An 18850-nucleotide genomic window follows, 5' to 3' on the forward strand; every position below is an offset into this window, starting at 1 on the left:
ATTGTTGTTTTCAAAATATTTTGATCCCATGCAGGTGCGATGTGAGCCAAGACTATCAATGTAATTCCATTCAAAATAATATTCCTTGTTCAGTAAATAGAAAACAACTCCCCCCCTCTCCGAATACTCCAGAAAGCACCTTCATTGTGTATTAGATTGAACACTGTAAATCTGAATCCTATTGCACCGTTGAACTGAACCCTTATCCATGAAATGTTATTGTACCGTAATATAATTTCAATATCCCTTACCATACAAGTCTAATTTGAACAATGACAATGAAACTGGTTTTTGGAATATTTGGGAGCTGTTTTCTATTTACAGGACAAGGAACATTATTTTGAATGGAATTATAGTGACAGTCACATTGCATGTACATGGGGTAGTGGTCACAGAAATGACCGAAATATTATGAAAACAGAATCTTAAACAAGAAGAGTTTGTGGTGCAAGGTAAGAGATTATTTTAGAAATATCACAGTAGAACGTAATTCAACGTTTTTCTGTATTCTTTAGTTGTTTTATTCCTATCTTTCTTTCTTTTTACATTTCTAAACTTGGCTTTGCATTGTGCGGACTTCTTTGAAACCAATTAATCGTGATATATAAGGTATTCTGTGCTTAATATACAATTAAAAGCAAAGCGATATTAAAAGTAAAACGATACCTGACCTTGTTGGCGAGTTTTCTGTTGAGCTCTTCAGCGATAGCGTCATACAACTTGATATGAAAATACCAAGGAGGAATTCGAACCACATGTTTCATATCTACCAACACAAACATTATGTCCTACTTGAGATTTGTCTTCTTTATCACATCAACATTCTTGAACTGCGTTCTATAAACGGTTCATGTGTAGTGTCTCTCAATTTTCAACCTGAAAACACAGTGATAAACAAATGAATAGAAAAATTAAAGAGTTGATTACCAATATATATATAATTAAATCGACATTGTTGCATTATCACGGAAACACGTCTCAATCATTAGAAATGAATTAGCATTATTCTCTAGCTGGGTTTTTTATCACATCATTTTGATTAAAATGGGTATCCTAAAGGAGGAGAAGGCAGTTCGAAATGTCTTTTCAAAAGGAAGAGTGTTTTAAGGAGTCCTTCAAATTATTGAAAAGAAACTCGGCATATACACTCTTCATTAAAAATTAGTGGACATGTGACCCACCGTTTTCAAAACTTCTGCTTCTACAGGCTAGAACCTAGAAGGCATTTTCTATAATATTTTAATTTCTGATTTTGTACCCACAAGGTGCTCAATGTGAGAAAACGGTCGAACTGTTTGAAAATAGTTGGCAGTTGCGTTGAGGCGATTTTACAACTTCACATTCAAACAAGAATCCTAGGTGGGGCCAGCGCGGTTAAAAGCGATTTATATCGGGTGTTCTAAAAATGGCGCCCACGGACCACAGAGCATTATTATACAAGTCAAAATAAAGCAAAAAATATATACAGGGTGTTTAATAAGTAATGGTCATAAATTAAACCAAAGATAGTACACGCCAAAACTAACAAAAAAGTCTTAGTAAACATGTGTCCGCAAACGCTTCGTAACGGAGATAGGGGCTTTCGAAAGTGTGGGAAAATTAAGTTTAAAGAGACGAATATCTCAAAAAGTATGAATCCGACAGAGGGCGATCCAATGAATGACTATTGAAGTCAGACCTGCCTTATGCAGAAATGCACGATTGATAACCCTGCAATGCGCGCGCAAGGGGATCCCCAAAGAAACGGAGGGATTCCCGGAAAATTGTCCAAGGAAAAGGGCTCGAGATGAACATCGAGGGCGAGTCTATCCACCAGTAATTCATAAGTCGTGGTACCAGGTTGAAAGCTCGAAAAGATACAAAATGGCGGACATGCGCATTCGTCTTACGAATGTGCTCTGAAGTAGTTCGATTGCCTCTCTCATTTCCTACTGGTTATGCAACCACACACGGCACGTAAACATTGTCCGCCATTTTGTATCTTTTCGAGCTTTCAACCTGGTACCACGACTTATGAATTACTGGTGGATAGACTCGCCCTCGATGTTCATCTCAAGCCGCCTTTCCTTGAACAATTTTCCGGGAATCCCTCTGTTTCTTTGGGGAATCCCTTGCGCGCGCATTGCAGAGTTATCAACCATGCATTTCTGCATAGCGCAGGTCTGACTTCGATAGTCATTCATTGGACCGCCCTCTGTCCGATTCATACTTTTTGAGATATTCGTCTCTAAACTTAATTTTCCCACACTTTCGACAACCCCTATCTCCGTTATGAAGCGTTTGCGGACACATGTTTACTAAGACTTTTTTGTTAGTTTTGGCGTGTGCTATCTACGGTTTAATTTATGACCATTACTTATTAAACACCCTGTATATTTGTATACATTTCGAGTCTGAGATATAATTCAGCACGGAAACAACTTAGCATCCTTAATTGAATACAGTTACTTACTTCAAGGGTATATTTTCCCCCTCTATATTGTTTTCATGCAGAAATATTATTTTATAGTTCAGAAATATTATTTATCAAGTTTTTCTTAAGTATAAAATAATACAACACGGCACTCTGCTATTAAATTTTTAAAATATATGATTTCTATCTAAAGTAACAATTGTAAGAAAACATAATTTGGGATTTAATGGGTTAAAAATAAACAAGTACTTCAACGTTTTACATAATTTCGCTTTTCAAAGACGAAAGGGATTTATAACATTATAAAAAAACTGTTAAACCGTTTGAAATAGATTTTTAAATGTATTTTTCATAAACTTTATTCTTCCTATGTGAAGAACGGGCACTTAAGCTAATAAACTACAGGAGTTTGCATATGATCCGATCGCTAGGAACGCTCACATCGATGAATGTGGTTCTGGTTTTGATTCCCGGTGGTGGTTTTTAGAATTTTATACATTAAGAAGATTCTTGAGTACTAATGAGCATTTTCATGAACAAACAAATAAAAACAGACTGTAGATCAAGAATATCAAACATAATGACGTTCGAGGCAGGTGCGTTGTCCACGCATCGCTCAATTTATCGTAGCCATCTAACAATTTAGTCTCTCAAATTACCAATAATAATACTGCACAACAATAACCATTATAACAATTATTCTAAAACGATAACAATAACACGAATAGTAACAACGAATCTATAACGGAAAAAGAAAAAAAAAAGAAACGTGGCGTCAAACCAACAACACTGTACTCTCGGGAGATGTTTTCCGTGTAGCGCGAGAGAAGACACTGACAACATTTGATGGGTGGGGGTTGACGACCGGAACACACCCTCGCGTTCTATTGGGTTGTGAAATCGGTAGATCTAGGTCAAGCTTCACGACTCGGCGCGAATACTATAGTATATAAACAACTATGAATTCTGTTTAATTCTATAACCAGAAAATTCAAAATGAAATACCTCACTGGGCTTTTTTTACTGGGTTTTTCACAATCCTGGTTTGAACCTAGTGCAGGGTGAGTACACACACAAAAAAGTAAACTATTTTCAACTACAAATGAAAACAGTAATGCCCTCGAAGCACTCAACACACCCGCCCCGCTTCGAGCCTTTGACGCACGGTACCCGCTTTCACAGGCGATAAGGATCACATTCGTCCCTTCAGTCCTAGGACGACACCAACTGTTGTTATTAGTGTAAATTTATACGAATTTTCAATTTTAAACATTCGGTGTAATGATGCTTCCTATTGGTCTGAGATATGCTCTCCTACATTACTCACACACACACACACACACACACACACACACAAAAAAAAAAACGGGACATGGTGGCTTAGCGCTCACCTCTGGTGCGAGTCCCTGGTTTGATCCCAGGCCATGGTGTACAATATCGTGATCGTGAGTTGGTGCCGACTTACAATCGGCAACCAGACATTTATAAAATTTATGTAATATGTAATATTATTTTTAAAGAGCATTGTGTAAATAAACAAAATATGTGGAGATCGTACCTTACAGATGTGTAATAACGTAGATATACATGAAAGTGAAATGAGAAGTACGATATGTGAAGATAGTGCATAACTTAAGAAGCGCAATCATAAAACCGTTCCACACGTAAGGGAACTTTCAGTAAGCAAATATGGAAAGTATATTTAAAAAATATGAAGGGAAACGCCGACGGTACACCTACTTCCGCTCCGTGCACACGGCCACGCCATCACGCGGCCTCCACCCGTGCTAGAGATACGAGTAATCCCTTTGTGAGGACACCTATTACAGGTAAAAGTTATTTTGTATGTAGTCATCACGAAAGTTAGTTCATTTCTATACCAACGTTTAGTATTTAATTCAAATTGTCACGCAGGGCACGTTGTTTTCTGTCCTTATTAGAGCTAAATGGGAAGGAGGACTTGTGTTCTAGAACCTTGCCAAAGTGACCAATTATGTATGTATTTATACCCATAACGGTCAAGCCCATCTAAAGTATACCGGGTTAACTTTACAACGCCCGCTCCAGCAGGTATACTCACGAGAAATTACACACTAATAATTTTATGAAAATGGATCAAAACTTACTTAACCTTAACCTAACGCGTTCCTAACCCCTACCCTACTCATTTAGATCTTCCTCTACCCTACTATACTTTTTAAAAGGGCCCTACTTATCGATGCGCAGCTGGAGCATGTCTTGTAAAGTTTATCCTAAAATATCATTAATGTTTGTATAGTTTCAGGTTGTAAATTTGAATCTTTTAATAGCTGTCTCTTTTACACTAAAAGGCATAAACGTTACATAAAACTGATGAATTTAATTTGTTCCATGTTTTAGAAATGCCTTAATATTTATTTCAGAGGACTGTGTTAACTTTGTTAAATATATCGGTTCGGCATCGCATTAAATATTACCTATGAATTTTCCGAATTGGGTGTCCGTCAGCCTAACCTGGACCATATAATTAGCACTTTCTTTCACAATATATCACTTCTGTAAAATGTATTTACCCCAACACTAAATAAACACACAAGATTCCAAAACATCTCACCTGATTCGGAGATGGAAACACTTCTCTTCTTTTTCAAAACCACTAACGGTTATAAAATAGATGCCTCACACATACGTTATATAGGCTACAAAGATACCTCACAAGGGGGATTTTTGATAAGAGAACTAAATTGTTCACGTGTTACTTATTCCTGTCTGGTCGTCATAATGGCGAACACGAAAAAAACTCGGATACATTTACAATAACTGAGATTATATTAAAGTATTTTTCGGTAAAGATAAATTATTGTCTCAGCTGGGATCACTTTCAGGTATTTATAACTAGTAATTTCATAACAGAAAGATAGACAAATCTTTAAATCAAATGGAGCTCATTTACTTGGGCACACCAAATTTTGAAAGATATATAGGTAAAAATTTATAAATTACATGAAAAGACATAATAATAAAGAACAAATATCTGCAGGCGATAGAATTAAATACCAAGTAATACAGCTGACTTTTAGATTTACAAGTGCATATGAAGGGTTACTAGTATAAAATCATCACAAGTGCTTTACGACTGATAAAATAAGCAAGTGCATATGAAAGATGACTATATTAGATACTATTTACCATCGACGGTGCATTTTTGCATAGTATGCAAAAGCTGTATTTTATGTTCAAAGGTGGAGTGCTAGTAATATGATACCATGACAAGTGCTATTGAAACTCGTAACATTACCAAAACTCACTTCCTTTCACTATCTTCGCTTACGCGTATACTATCTTTGCTAACGCGACTGCTCCCTTCCGACGTTCTGCTGTATCGCGCAGGCTCACAACCTTCACTCCACCTTGACTCGGTTAGATAGGATTCGTGCTTTCTAGTAGTCACATAGCACAGGTTTGTTTTTTGCACTGTAATTTTTATGCGACACATTCAGGTGCCGTATTTATATACAAATGGTAAAGGAATTGTAATTTTTCAACAATCACTCTTGAGTGTCCCCTTGAATTTTATCTATACAAGTAAGTAAGATATTTTCATGTCACCTGCGCAATTCAATTAAAGGCAATAGGAAGGAAATTAGTTTAAGAATTATAATTGTTCAACAATTGTTTCGAGTGGTGTGCCGAAAGCTAACCTGCACGGATCAAATATAAGATGTGAAATAAAGCAGATAAAAAGGGCCAGAATTAAGACATGTAGAGTACTGAAAGAAAATTTAGGCTATCGTGCCTCTGCAGTGAGCAGAAAGAAAATCAGGTAATTTACGGTGATAATATTCTGACGACCTTTAGAGAGAGAAGTGGTGCGTTTTGGGAGTAAGCGTTGGAAGCTAGAATGATTATGAAGCATGTTATGTAGGAGAAATTGTAGTTAAAGAGGAAAGTCGTGTTGATTGAACCTAGCTGTGGAACAGAGATAATAAGAATGGTTCACATACCAGCGGTTCGTTGAACAGGAAGCGTTATAAGAAGTCCAGCATTGGAAATGAGAGTTGTTAAGAGCGGGAAAAGATTAATTTGAGAAATTGAGGGATTAATTAAGTTGCACGAAGGTTTCCGTATGTGAGGTGCCATTGTCAAAGAAGTTCTCAAGTGCCTACAAGATCCTTGGATCAGGTTAGGCAAGTTGTATGGTTGAAGGATGTACGACGAGAGAGAAGTAGGCGGTTTTCAGAGAGAATACAGGGGGATTTCAAAGTACATAAAGAAGTTTGTAAAGATTTAGAATCTGTAGGCCAATCTATGGAGATTGACTGATACTTAGTGAAGAAAGGTCACAAAGAAGGTTTAAGCATTAGTAAGAAAAGTGGATATATAACTATTACTACTACTACTACTACTACTAATAATAATAATAGTAATCATAATCTGTGTAATACATAAATAGATTATGTATAGTGAGTTACTAATGTTTTGATTGTCTAACACAGCTAGGATTAAGTTTGCGAGAGATAGGCGTCTTATAATTAACTTGCACGGTAAAATATTTCAGACATGTTTTTGGGGGACACTGCTCCCCAGGAGCTGTTAGAGTACCCCACCAAAGGAGACCAAAATAATACGTTTTGATATAATAATAAATAAAACAGTACCGTGTGAAAATAATATGTGCCCCTCCGAATACTCAGTGTCCACCCCGAGACATTTTTCTGATAGGAACACTGGTTAAAATCTTCTGCTGGTGATTCTGTGCAGGAAAAATCCTGAAGATAGGCTGTTACAAAACCCAAATATTTGTCACCGATGTCATATTAGATTGAAACTAACAATTTTTGTGTTGCATTGACACAATCCAATGAGGAAGGTAAGTTTTCAAATGACAACGCAGCACATATGGCAATTTAACTTCTGTGACGATTATCGCAAAATTTTGTGTCATGTTGATGTGTACGGACATAGAATGAAATCTAAGATCTTCGTCAATTAAGGGTTAAAATAAAAACTAAAAATTGAACTACTATCGTCACGTTCTTAAGTGCCAATCCTAATAAATTTTGCGTAGAGGAAAGTAACCATACAAGATCATATAGTTGGCCCGATTATCTCGAAGTTTATTTTGCCTTGACTTGACGCATACTATTGCGGAATATGCCTGTTGTTTTTCAACTCGTCAAAGTCTAATATTAAAAACTATAAACGTAAATTCGTATGCATCAAAATAAAAACTAAACAAAACAATCATTGAATTGGAAGGTAGTCTGCAAACAATCGAAGTGCAAGAGCAGATCTGTTTCACGGCGAATCTGAAATATTTACTTTTATTACTTTACTATGTAATACACTTTTATTAATTTTATTGTACGCTTAATACACTACATAACTACCCAACGGTGTACCTTGCCTGGAGCATTAAATTGGTGGTTTGCAAATGACAACAATGATGCGTGTTTGTGGCATGAGTGCATTGAGGAGGATAATATTCAGCAAGAAAGAGGACACATGCCTGTGTTATTATTCAATGCATACACGTTTAAAGGACAGAAAATTAGAATACAGAGAAGAAGCTCAACCAGCCGATCACGTATATAAAGATCTGTTTCCGTGGAAAAGTTTGAGAGACTTCGTGGAGTATTTAGGAGAATGCATAATTTACAACGAAAATGGACTTGTTGTTTTGAATAAACCGTACGGAGTGAGAGTAGCGCCTGATCCCATTAAAAATCAAAGCGTGAGTAGGAACTTCGCCAAGGCTGCTGTGGGAAACAATGTGTATACAGTAGAAGATGCTCTACCATACTTAAAGGACATCTCAGGTCATCGGTTTCTACGTGTTCTTAAATCAGCCTCAAGATACGAAAGTGGTATAACTCTTTTATCAGGTTCCGATAGTGTTACGTCGAAAATAGAACGAAGTGTACTGCGTGCAAAACCTCAAAAGACTCTTACTACGACGTACTGGGTTATATGCGTAGGAAAACCTACCCCAGAAAGCGGTAGCATAAAGTTAGGGATAACTCAACAAGTAGAGAAGGATGGTAAAAATAAACAACCTGTTTTAGTTGAAAAGTTTAGTAAAGCGAATGTTGAAAGTGGTGAAGTGAAACCTCTGAATGTAGACCATAAAGTTTTAAGTTACAATAATTCTTTGAATGTAAGCTTGGTAGAACTTAAGGCTTCCAGCTCGAAGTGGCATTTCAATCGAGTGTTTATGGCTAGCAAGGCTTCACCAATTCTTGGAGATAACATGTTTGGCTCTCGAGTTCAGATTATTGGTGGAGTTCTGTTAACTATTAATCCGTTTAGTGATGCGGCCAGACTACCACCGAAAGTACCGAAACATATTCTAGAGTGTCTGAAACTAAAGGAAGGACAGGAAATAATTATTCCCACCCATGTACATCTTTATGAACAACGGTTGTTGCAGTTCCATGCGAACAAGCAAGACTTCATTATAAAAGCATCACCATCTCCATATTTTACATGGACATGCTTACAGTTAGGATTGTTAAAAGAAATTACTGCAGGAGATGCTCCTAGTAAAGAAATAACGGCAGGAGATGTTTCTAGTAAATAAATGTAATTTAGCGCAAATGTATTTGTTATTGTTTAAAATGAGTAAACGTTTATGTTTAGTAGTCATTACCTCATCCCAGAACGGTGACGTTACGTTAATAGTCTGTTTCGTACTAGTATTTAATACTCCCTTTGTTTCTCTTCCCCGGTGGGGACATTGGGTGGAAAAAATGTAAAAGATTTATCAGGCCAGACATCCTGAATGAAGATTTTCTCATTCACACCAGGCATATGCCAGGATGGTACCTAACAAACATATGTCGCAGGCCACTTCCTTCGTTCTCAATCCTTTCCTTTTCTCGAATAGTGTGATCGCTGAGGGACGTCCTCTCTCATACGTGACGGGATAACGTGGCCGTGGATGCTGAAAGCCCAGAAATCTAATTCCTTATCTGTTTCTGCTTCGTACTGGCATGTTGTAACATTTAACGCTGCACTTACTCAGCAACGGCAACAACAAGCTTTCTAGTTACTTCAAGCGTTCTTTACGAAATTAGAAATAAAAATACGATTTACCTTACCTTTGGGTTAATGTAACTGGCTTGCCAGTATCGGAAATATGTAACACAGTGTCAATTTAAGATTGCCTGCGTTTGCAAGTATGCTTACTCAAAAACGAATTGTAACAGTACTTTTGACCAGTCGTATTAGCAAATGTTAAGACAAAGATGTCCTCATTTATCCGCTAACCCACCTTTGCTAATACACCTATTTTCTATGGACGTACTTCCGCTTGGTCTCTTGCTAAGCCGTGTCATTGCACGGATAAGATCCAATACTAGTTTGTAGTGACCACTTAGTGCTAGTAGGTTTTTTTTTTTTTTGGAAAAAGACACCGAGTATACCGTACTCAGAAAGGTATTTCAATACCGTGTATTGGAGAATAACTTCTAAACCAGACCTGCATTTCAATGCATATGAAGACGAACTGGAGCGTGTAACATAAAGTTAATACTACTTACATATAAAAATTCAGATATTCGAAGCGATATCCGTGCAGACATAGTACTGTTATTAAGCCAATGCCGCAGTTAGACTCTGTTTTTAATTTACTATGCATACTGCCTTTCGTTGATTTCACCAGCCAGGAACCAATTGTATAACCACATCCTATTGACTTTGCCCGACTTGTAATCGGGCATGATCCGACCGCGCATTACATTATTCACTTATGTTCTCTGAAAGTGTTCCTAGGACACAGACCCTATGATCGATATGCACTACTTACTCCGAAAACCCTAACTCACTAATTGCATATTTCTCCTGCTAGGGGTGTTCTTCATGCCATCTGTTATAGAGGGTACCATACGGGTTGGTACCCTCGTCATTTCAGTCAGGCGTGCCAGCCCGATGTCTGGCATTGTCAAGATCAACATGACATGGTTACTTTTGGAAATTAATATTCCCTTAAATTTTGGACATGAGTGTATTTATGTAAAGTAGTACCCAATCTCTAAATTAGTTGGAAGTTGATTATGCTTAATTTACATCTTTATATCATTAATTATAAGAGAATTACGCAGTGTTTGTTATTTAAATTGTGTCACATGATATGAAATGTTAACCGTTGAAATTTTTGCAGTGCTTTCCTTCATTTATCTTACATGGTTTACATTTATCGGAGGAGGCATAAACAGTGGCGGCTTTAGCAGGTAGTACGGGAAGGCACGGGCCTAAACACTGAAAGAGTAAATAGCCTATATCTTCCACTATTTTTATTAATGGTAGATAATTATTTAACAAATAGCATCAACCACTACTACTGTAAAAGTAATTTCCTACTGCCATTAATCAAATGTGTATATGTATCCAAGAAGCGAGGGAGTGGGCCTACCCAAAATTAAAATCCTAAAGCCGCCCCTGGGCATAAACCATAATGATAGGACGATTCTCCTTGGAGAAAGTGCTTCTGATATTTTTAGTTTAACGTCCTACGCCTATGATCCTAGGCTAGGGAAGATGGTGATAATAATAACGAACGAAATGGTGGAATGAACAAAGTAGGACGAAACGGGAAAATCACGAAAAAACCTACGCACACGCTGTTTGTCTATCACAAATTCCACTTAGGGCAAACAGATCGAACCAGGAACCTACGCACTCTGGCATCGCGTTTCCATTCAGTACTTCATCCAGATTCATGGTGAGAACTCCCTCATGGCTAAGTGGTTAGCGTACGGGCCTTTGGCGTGGGAGACCGAGGTTCGATTCCACGTTAATCAGTAGGTCCACGTCTCATATAGCCTCGCTGCTGAACGGGACGCTAAACTAAAATCAACTCAACTCTAAATTCATGGTTATATTGAGTGATCTTCGCTCACTATATCGTTATGAAACTGATATTTTCTTCGAAAACTTGTGCTGCCAACCCTCAACATAGGTATCAGATTTCTTTCGGAGTAGAGGGAGATTAGCTGCTCTGCACTACACTGTTTGGTTAGAAATTGAATGTTTTGGCGAAGGAAAAGGAAAGGATCTTCGTGTTACTTTGTGGATATGATACTGTCAATGGAAGATCTTTGTTTTTCAGTTAAGAAGGGAGAAAATACGTATCAAGCTATAAGATTGGTCAGTATGTTTGTTCATTTCTTCATTCCATCCAAGAAAGTAATAAGCTTCCTTATGTTCAGTTTTATTTTGCTTATTCTTCTATAGGCAGCATTGGATACGTATCAAATAATGGTATCTGAAATGTATCATGGACAAAAATAACACATGTTCTCATTGACATGACGTACACGAAGGCAGGGGTAGAGAGATCTAAAAATTCGATAAAGGATGTACATACGTTGATTATACGAGGGGCAGTCAAATTCTTTGGAATTCTTTTGGGGACGGAATTCTTTTGTAGTTTTTTATTACCACAACATAAGTACACATTTACTTAATTGCCTTCAAAGTGGGCACCTTCGGAAAACAAACAAACACACACACACACTCTCTCTCTCACTTACTTACTTGTTCCACCTCTCCTGCGATTGGCCGAAATACCGACTAAAGGCCTCTTTTGTCATCTAACTAGTTTTCAGGCGTCGCGTTGGTTTTGATCTCTTCTGTGTTGGCGAAACGGAAAATTCCCATTTGTAGCTTTGGAAGGAGCCAAACATCCGATGATGCGAAATTGTTTTTAAGGTTATCAAAGTCTCTGAAGCAGATTTTCCCCAATATGCACATGAACTTGATGTTCACACGTTGTTTGATCTGTGGAATTGCACCAACTGATCACCACAAACTTCCTCGTTCAGCTACATTACTCGTACACTGCCAATTAATTAATACTTGTCAGATTCATAATTAGGCAACCTAAGGATTGTACTGTATAAGATTCAATATGATTGCATAACAAATACCAAAACTATAACAACATTCCGTTTACTTTCTGACTGCTCCTTGTATTTCACATGAACTGTCCTTTTGCAGAATTCTGTGCCGGCAACATTTGAATGAATTCAGTTGATTAAATGGCGGATTCTCACTTTGTATCAAAAAACGATCATATCTTCCCAATAAAACCTTGTATTACCACAATGGATCCTCGCAGTTTCCACTGCAGAAATCTATTCTTCAATGTTAATTTTTTGATTTATGAATGCCATAGAAAAAATTAAAACGTAGATGCAAGACTTCATTTTGGAAATTTTCAAAATAGCAATTTATAATTACTAATACTATATAAAATTCCCACAAAAAAAGTTTCCTTAGTGTTCAGTTCGGCACGTTAAACCGTAAAAGTGTTCCCACTGGATAGTAGATCATATTTTATTCAACTGTTTGTAAAATAGTTTAGGTAAACTAGCAGTGACATTCATGAACAGACTTTTATACTGAGAAGTGCAAGGATTCACTTTGATACGACAATTTTAAAGGATTTTTTGGATGTTTCTGTGTTCGAATATTTCAGGAAAATCATCTTCGGGGATCAGTAAAAAGTCAGAGAAGAGCGATTAGAGATAACGTTACTAAGGAAGGCCACAGAGATATTAAATTATGTAAGATTTTTTTGGAAGGGGGGGATACAGCGCATTTATCTGTTACATATTTAATTAAAGGTATGTTTTCTATGGTGTCCATTAGCAAAAATTCAATTGAATTTGGTATCATGTAGTATAGTTGAGAAACTCGAAAAGATTTGGATATTTCATAAGCAAGCATCTTCCACTTTCTCTCTCAGAACTGAAATTTTATGAAATATATTACACTACCTATAAAATATTTTTGAGAGCCTTCAAGTAATTAAAAAAAAAGTATTTTATTCTCTTAATACCAATATAAAATGAAGGAAAATTTAATTAAGACAACTTTAAAAATGTAAGTACTTTGTATTAATATATCTCCAAAAGATTAAAAAAAAAAAGTTGAGAATACTCCAAGAGCATTACCAGAACAAACTTAAAAATAATTAATTTTTCTTATTAACTTCTACAGGCTTTATACCAATTGTTCTATGTATATTAAATAATTCTTGTAATATATCTATACATTCATAATTTCCTTGAGTACTAAATTTTTTCCACATGTTTTGTTTAAGAGTTCTGTTAAAACGTTTTACGATATGTTGTTTTACAAAAATACATATTCAAAATGGAGGGCTCTCGCAAAATATGATCTCTTTACGACTTACGGTTCTCGAGATACGGCTACTTAATTCTGTCGAAATCCGAACTTTTTTTGGCCAATACCTGGAAAATGGTGCCCAGTGGCCACTGGTTACTATTTGGTACCAAACTGTTCACCATTCTCGTAGGTATTGATCAACTCGAATATGATCTCTATGACCTACGGTTCCCAAGATATGGTTCCTTAAATCTCCCGAAATCGGAACTTTTTTGGCCAATATCGCGGGAACGGTAAGAGTGACGCGAAAAATTTCATCACTTCTTTCAGATATTCTTTGATGCTCGATCGAATGGAAGGCTCAAAATTGAAAAATTCGCAAATAACAGAAACACACACAGACATAGATAATTCAATAACGAACTTCTTAAGTTTACTGAAAATGATAAATTTGTTTTCGCTGGAAAGAGAATATTGTGGTCCATAGGATATTCTGACTAAAGAAAGTGCTCGTCACTTGTAAAAGTTTCACGAACATTGCTTTATAGGATTATGAAGAAATTTACTCCGGTGAATGCAACAGAAGGTACGAGAAGACAAAGAAGAAAATTAGAATTGATAATTTTTTTATTTCAATAGGAAGAGGTTAGCACATCATGGTTCACGGAAGCTTTTCTATTTGTATAAAGGTAACCAATAAAGTTCTGTCGCTTTTTCAGCCACCACCTTCGAACATCGATATGTCACCTAAGACTTACCTGGAAGTACCTCAAATGTGTATGCGTATCCGTAAGCGAGGGAGCGGGCCTACCCAAAATTAAAATCCTGTAGCCGCCCCTGAATCCTAAGATGATTTCAGACGTGGTTACTTTTTTTTATTATTATTATTATTTTTTAACTTTTATTTCTAATTTCAAACTTAAAAACTTACCAGTCTTTTTCCACTAACAATGTGTAACAAATATGTTTTGTAGTTGTGCGCATGATCTTTTGCTTTGGTTTGTGAAATATCATATTGGTGAATCATCCACAAAATGCAGTCAATGATCCAATGGTAATTTCATTTTCGATGCATGCATAATTCCAACTCTCCTCTATTTCCGTTTCAACTGATTTTGGTTTTCTTGGAGATTTCAGTCTTGCGTTAAGTGAAGGTAGCTAATCACGCAAAAGAAAGGATTTTGGATTACGGTTACTTGTATTTTAACTTGTTTTTATTGTTATGTAATTTAATTCGCAAAGAGGTTCATTTCAGAATGCTTATGAGAGTACGGAAATAGATGGTAAAATTGTACATCAGCGTACAGGGCCTAAAATTGAGTGGAGTACTCCACACTTTGGGGAACTGTAGGAAAGGAGTGTGGAACTATAATTCTTAAAGCGTGGAGTGGTATTAATGAGTACCTTACTTTTCTCGGATTATGCATTTAAACGCATTTAGTGTGTCAAACTAAGTCTTATTGATTCAATACATTCATTATGCAATGGGTTACTCGAACCTGTACGACACATGTACGGCAGTCGGGAGTATGATCAGCACTGATATACAACAGATCAACCTTAACTAGACCGCCATATCAGTCTAAATTTAAAATTATTAGTTATTTTAGTTCAGAATAAAGGTGCAAAGATTATTCATTTTGCTATATGTGAAGAAGAATATAAAGGTTCATAATAGCAGTCATTCCAGGTCCAAAACTCCTCTGGAAATAAGTCCTTTAAATTCTGTTATTTCATTGAGTTCGTCCCAAAAATAAGAGCGATAATTTTGCGACATTAATACTCGATAAAGCTGGGGCTACATGCACTTTAAGCAGACGAAAATAACTTTTTATGTAACATATAAACATAAAGTAACTGCTAACAGATAATTTGCAATCGCGAGTATATTGTCTGTCTGTATGTGTGTGTGGAAGGGGGGGGGGGGTTGATTTTGGTGATGATCCGAGACTTCTGGTTACGATTTTTTCTTTTTGCTGCAAGAAAACAGATAAGCAGAATAAAACGTACTTTCAGAGATACATTAAAATGAAGTTTGCTATTAGTTCTCATTGTTAGAATTAAGTAAAATTAAATATGTAATTAATTTTTTATTTAATTCTAACAATACCAGTCTATATAGTAAAATGGATTTGGTATACATGGATGAAGATGGATTTTATTCTGTCCCCCTGTTTCCTTGGAAAAAATTACGTAACTTTGGCAAGAGCCTCGTAACATTAAAAAACAAAAAAAAAGTTCTTTCGTAAATAATTCATGATTGCATATAATCTGTTAGCACTGACAGAAAAACGCTTATTTTCTTAAAATTGAATGTAAACTCAGTTTCTTCGCTAGCCCCAGCATTATTGAGTATTTATGTCGCAAAATTGCGGCTCTATAATTTTTGGCACGACTTTACGCAGTGCAAATCGGGATTAGTATTTAGGGTACATTTCTGTTTCTAATTTAGGATACTGGTACTCAAAGGAGTCTTCTGTCCTGGCTCACAAAAGATGAGAGACCCAAAGAAGAAAACAGAAGCGCCTCTGTTTCAAATGCCATTGATGATGTTTCAACTGAACCTGAAGGGGCTGAACCAGGTCAACCAGCTAACCTTGCCGTTGTAGATGATGAAAGAGTGAAAAATGACGGCTCTGCTGCTGCTGCAGCAATCTTTCCATCAGTGCATAATTCCCAGCTACCAAGCTCTCAGAAACATAAAATGAAAGTACCAGAATGTTTACAGAAATTCGGTGAAGAAAGAAAGCGAATTAGGTGTATGGAGCATTTGCATAGTGTCAAGCGCTTTAGAACTATCAAACAGATACCACCTATTTGTACAGAAACTGGAGCAGAATGCAGACAGGCAATCATCGACAGTCATATGTCGTCTCAGCATCACGAAGAAAGTCTAAAACATTTTCATCGATGGCATTTGAAGAGAAATGTAAAGAATCCCAACTACTAAAGAAGTTTTCAGCTCAAAATGTAGAAAAAGCGAAGATTGGTGCATACATGAACACAGTGTTTAAGGACGCTAAACGTGGAACATTAAGTGCATGGTCATGGCTTTCCTGAAAGGTCAGATGTACGCAGATTCATGTAGCAGTGATGTTAATATACAACACAGTGTTTGAACCCAAGTCCTCAGACGACTTGTATCTTAATTCACCATCTCACGCCAAACTGTTAGATTGCATTGTTAAGGCAGATATAGAAAATGTACGAAAAGCCCTAAAAAACGCAATAGTCAGAGTGACTTCCATAGTTACTGATAGTGAAAACATGAATACAGGAGAACACACAAGAATGTGGAAATTGTCAACTGATGAAAGAGTTGCTTCAGGTGAAACGTTGCCTCTGTTGAAAATTTGGTGTGATGCCCATCGCATTAATTTAGCATGAAAAGATGTCACCAAGAATGTTCAAGAAGTTTCATCTCTCATACAAGCAGCATCTGGACTGTGTGCTTTCTATCATCCTTCAGGGCAGCGAACGAAAGGTTTAACGATGGTAGCTTCAGAAAATAACATAGAAGTTTTGCACTACCCAGAATATTTTGACGTCAGGTGGACAGAATTTTCATTCACTACTCTCCTAAAAAATTGGTATCAAGCTGCCTTTACCTGCAAACGGAAAGCCATGGATTTAATGAAGCCAATGGTCATCTGCGTAAATGGATAGAAGTAGATCGCCTTCATCTTCTGTTTCTTGTGACAGACGCTCTATATGTTTTCAAGAACTGCCAGCAGAAGTTTGAGAGTGATTAATTGTTTCTTTTGGACATAATAACAAATAAAAATAGAACTGTAGCACAATTGGAGAGTATGAAAGAAAAACCTCTGTTAGGCGGGTGGGAAGAAACGTTTTTAAACGAACGTGTGCAAGAGAACGTCAACGGAGAAATACAGTACTCATTACATGGTATTCAACTTCATCGCAACACACGTCGCAATAAATCCCAAAACAAATATGTCAGTGAGAAAAGAGATTTTACTGTAGTACATTACGAAGTCCTGGATTCCATAATTAACTTTGTTAGTCAGCGTTTGCTGTATGAAGACAGTATTCTTGCTTTGGAGCCTTTGCGTGTTTAACAAGAGGATGTAACTGATGATGCCTTGAGAGAATGCCACAAAGTTATTTGTCCTGACAGATCTTTTGCAGTTCGCAATGCAATATAGAGAGGCATCATCGTGCAGTATGTTGAAATGTCTGGACGCTAAAAGCCTTCTCATGAAAATCTGTAGAAATCAGTCACTTCATGCTCTGTCAACATGTCTAGTCCGAGTTGTTGCTTCGAAATCATCATCTTCCAATGTTGAAAGACTTATAAGTGACTACAACATACTGAAAACAGATAACAGACTCTCTTTGGGTTCCACTACTGTGAAAAATTACCTTCACGTTAATATAAATATGGGTCCGTTGGAAGATTTTAGCCCAACCCCTGCTGTTATGAAATGGCTGGCCAGAAAGGAAAGGCGTTTTGAAGTTGGTAGGAAGTCAAAGGAACAGCCCTGATATAACGGTGTATTTGCCTCGGCAGAAAACAGACAGACAGCGTGATGATCACGGAAAAATGACTGTGAAATTCTTATGTAAGGAAAAGTGATTTTTTTTTCTTCCAGTGTGACTATTTTTTCTTACCGGTTTGTTTCCTGTATTTTATGGTTTAATACAATACAATTAAATATGTATCCTAATGTGCCTTTAATTTTGTTTGCTGTGGATGCCAAAATTTTCCTACATAATAATAATAATAATAATTTTGGTCGCAGGCAAACATGAAGTATTGGACAGAACACTGATTATATGTCAAAACAAATGCTGACTAAACTAGTTTTTCTATACTATATAAAATTTTTACCAGTGTGGAGCTGTGATTTCGTTGAATTTTAGGCCCTGTCAGCGTATGCTTTGAGTTAATACTCAGTGAATAGCCAGACTAATTTAATCGGACTCTTGATCTTTAAATACGAGATATAATATTTAAATACCAAACTTTCTACTTTGTGCGTATAATGCACATTAATTGCTATATATTTATAAGTACATATTTAATCATTTTCCATCAATAATTTTACATTTGTAATGATATATTAGTGATAATGTGTGTCATAAGTTTTAATATTTTCCCAACTGCTCTAATAATATGCGCCATTAAAATATACAAAACTGCGTAACTAGGAGCGCGAGTAACTATAATGAGTTACTTCTACAGTGTTAAAGTCTGCACTAATTAGAGAACTAGATGCGTTTTCCGCGTTGAGTTTGACTTGGCTTGCCAGAAGGAAAATTTTTCGGATCGTTGAAAGGATTGCCAGATAAGTTATGGAATAT

At 36.5% G+C, this 18850-nt stretch overlaps 2 protein-coding genes across 4 annotated transcripts in view; one reads left to right on the top strand and one right to left on the bottom strand.

The window, feature by feature from the left end:
• The window catches only part of Polr3H (RNA polymerase III subunit H), a 30736-nt gene extending 25135 nt beyond the window's left edge, over nt 1-5601 (bottom strand). Inside the window, exons 1-2 of one of the 3 annotated variants that reach the window (XM_081750654.1) lie at nt 5582-5601; nt 672-876 (exon numbers count right to left, since the gene is read on the bottom strand). In XM_081750654.1, coding sequence (XP_081606780.1) covers nt 672-782 — 111 coding nt within the window. In that variant the 5' untranslated portion in view covers nt 783-876; nt 5582-5601. Of the gene's footprint in view, nt 1-671; nt 877-4869; nt 5140-5581 lie in introns of those variants that run through there. The other 2 variants (XM_081750653.1, XM_081750652.1) reach the window with 2 other exon arrangements.
• Nucleotides 5602-7613: 2012 nt separating this feature from the next.
• Nucleotides 7614-8993, top strand: LOC145680293 (pseudouridylate synthase RPUSD4, mitochondrial-like). The gene has a single exon (XM_081750655.1). It carries the CDS (start codon nt 7827-7829, stop codon nt 8970-8972), a length of 1146 nt encoding a protein of 381 aa, XP_081606781.1. The 5' UTR covers nt 7614-7826; the 3' UTR covers nt 8973-8993.
• Nucleotides 8994-18850: the final 9857 nt, after the last annotated feature.

The sequence above is a fragment of the Thermobia domestica genome, chromosome 3 (assembly GCF_964235325.1).
Source record: "Thermobia domestica chromosome 3, izTheDome1.hap1.1, whole genome shotgun sequence".
Classification (NCBI taxonomy): domain Eukaryota; kingdom Metazoa; phylum Arthropoda; class Insecta; order Zygentoma; family Lepismatidae; genus Thermobia; species Thermobia domestica.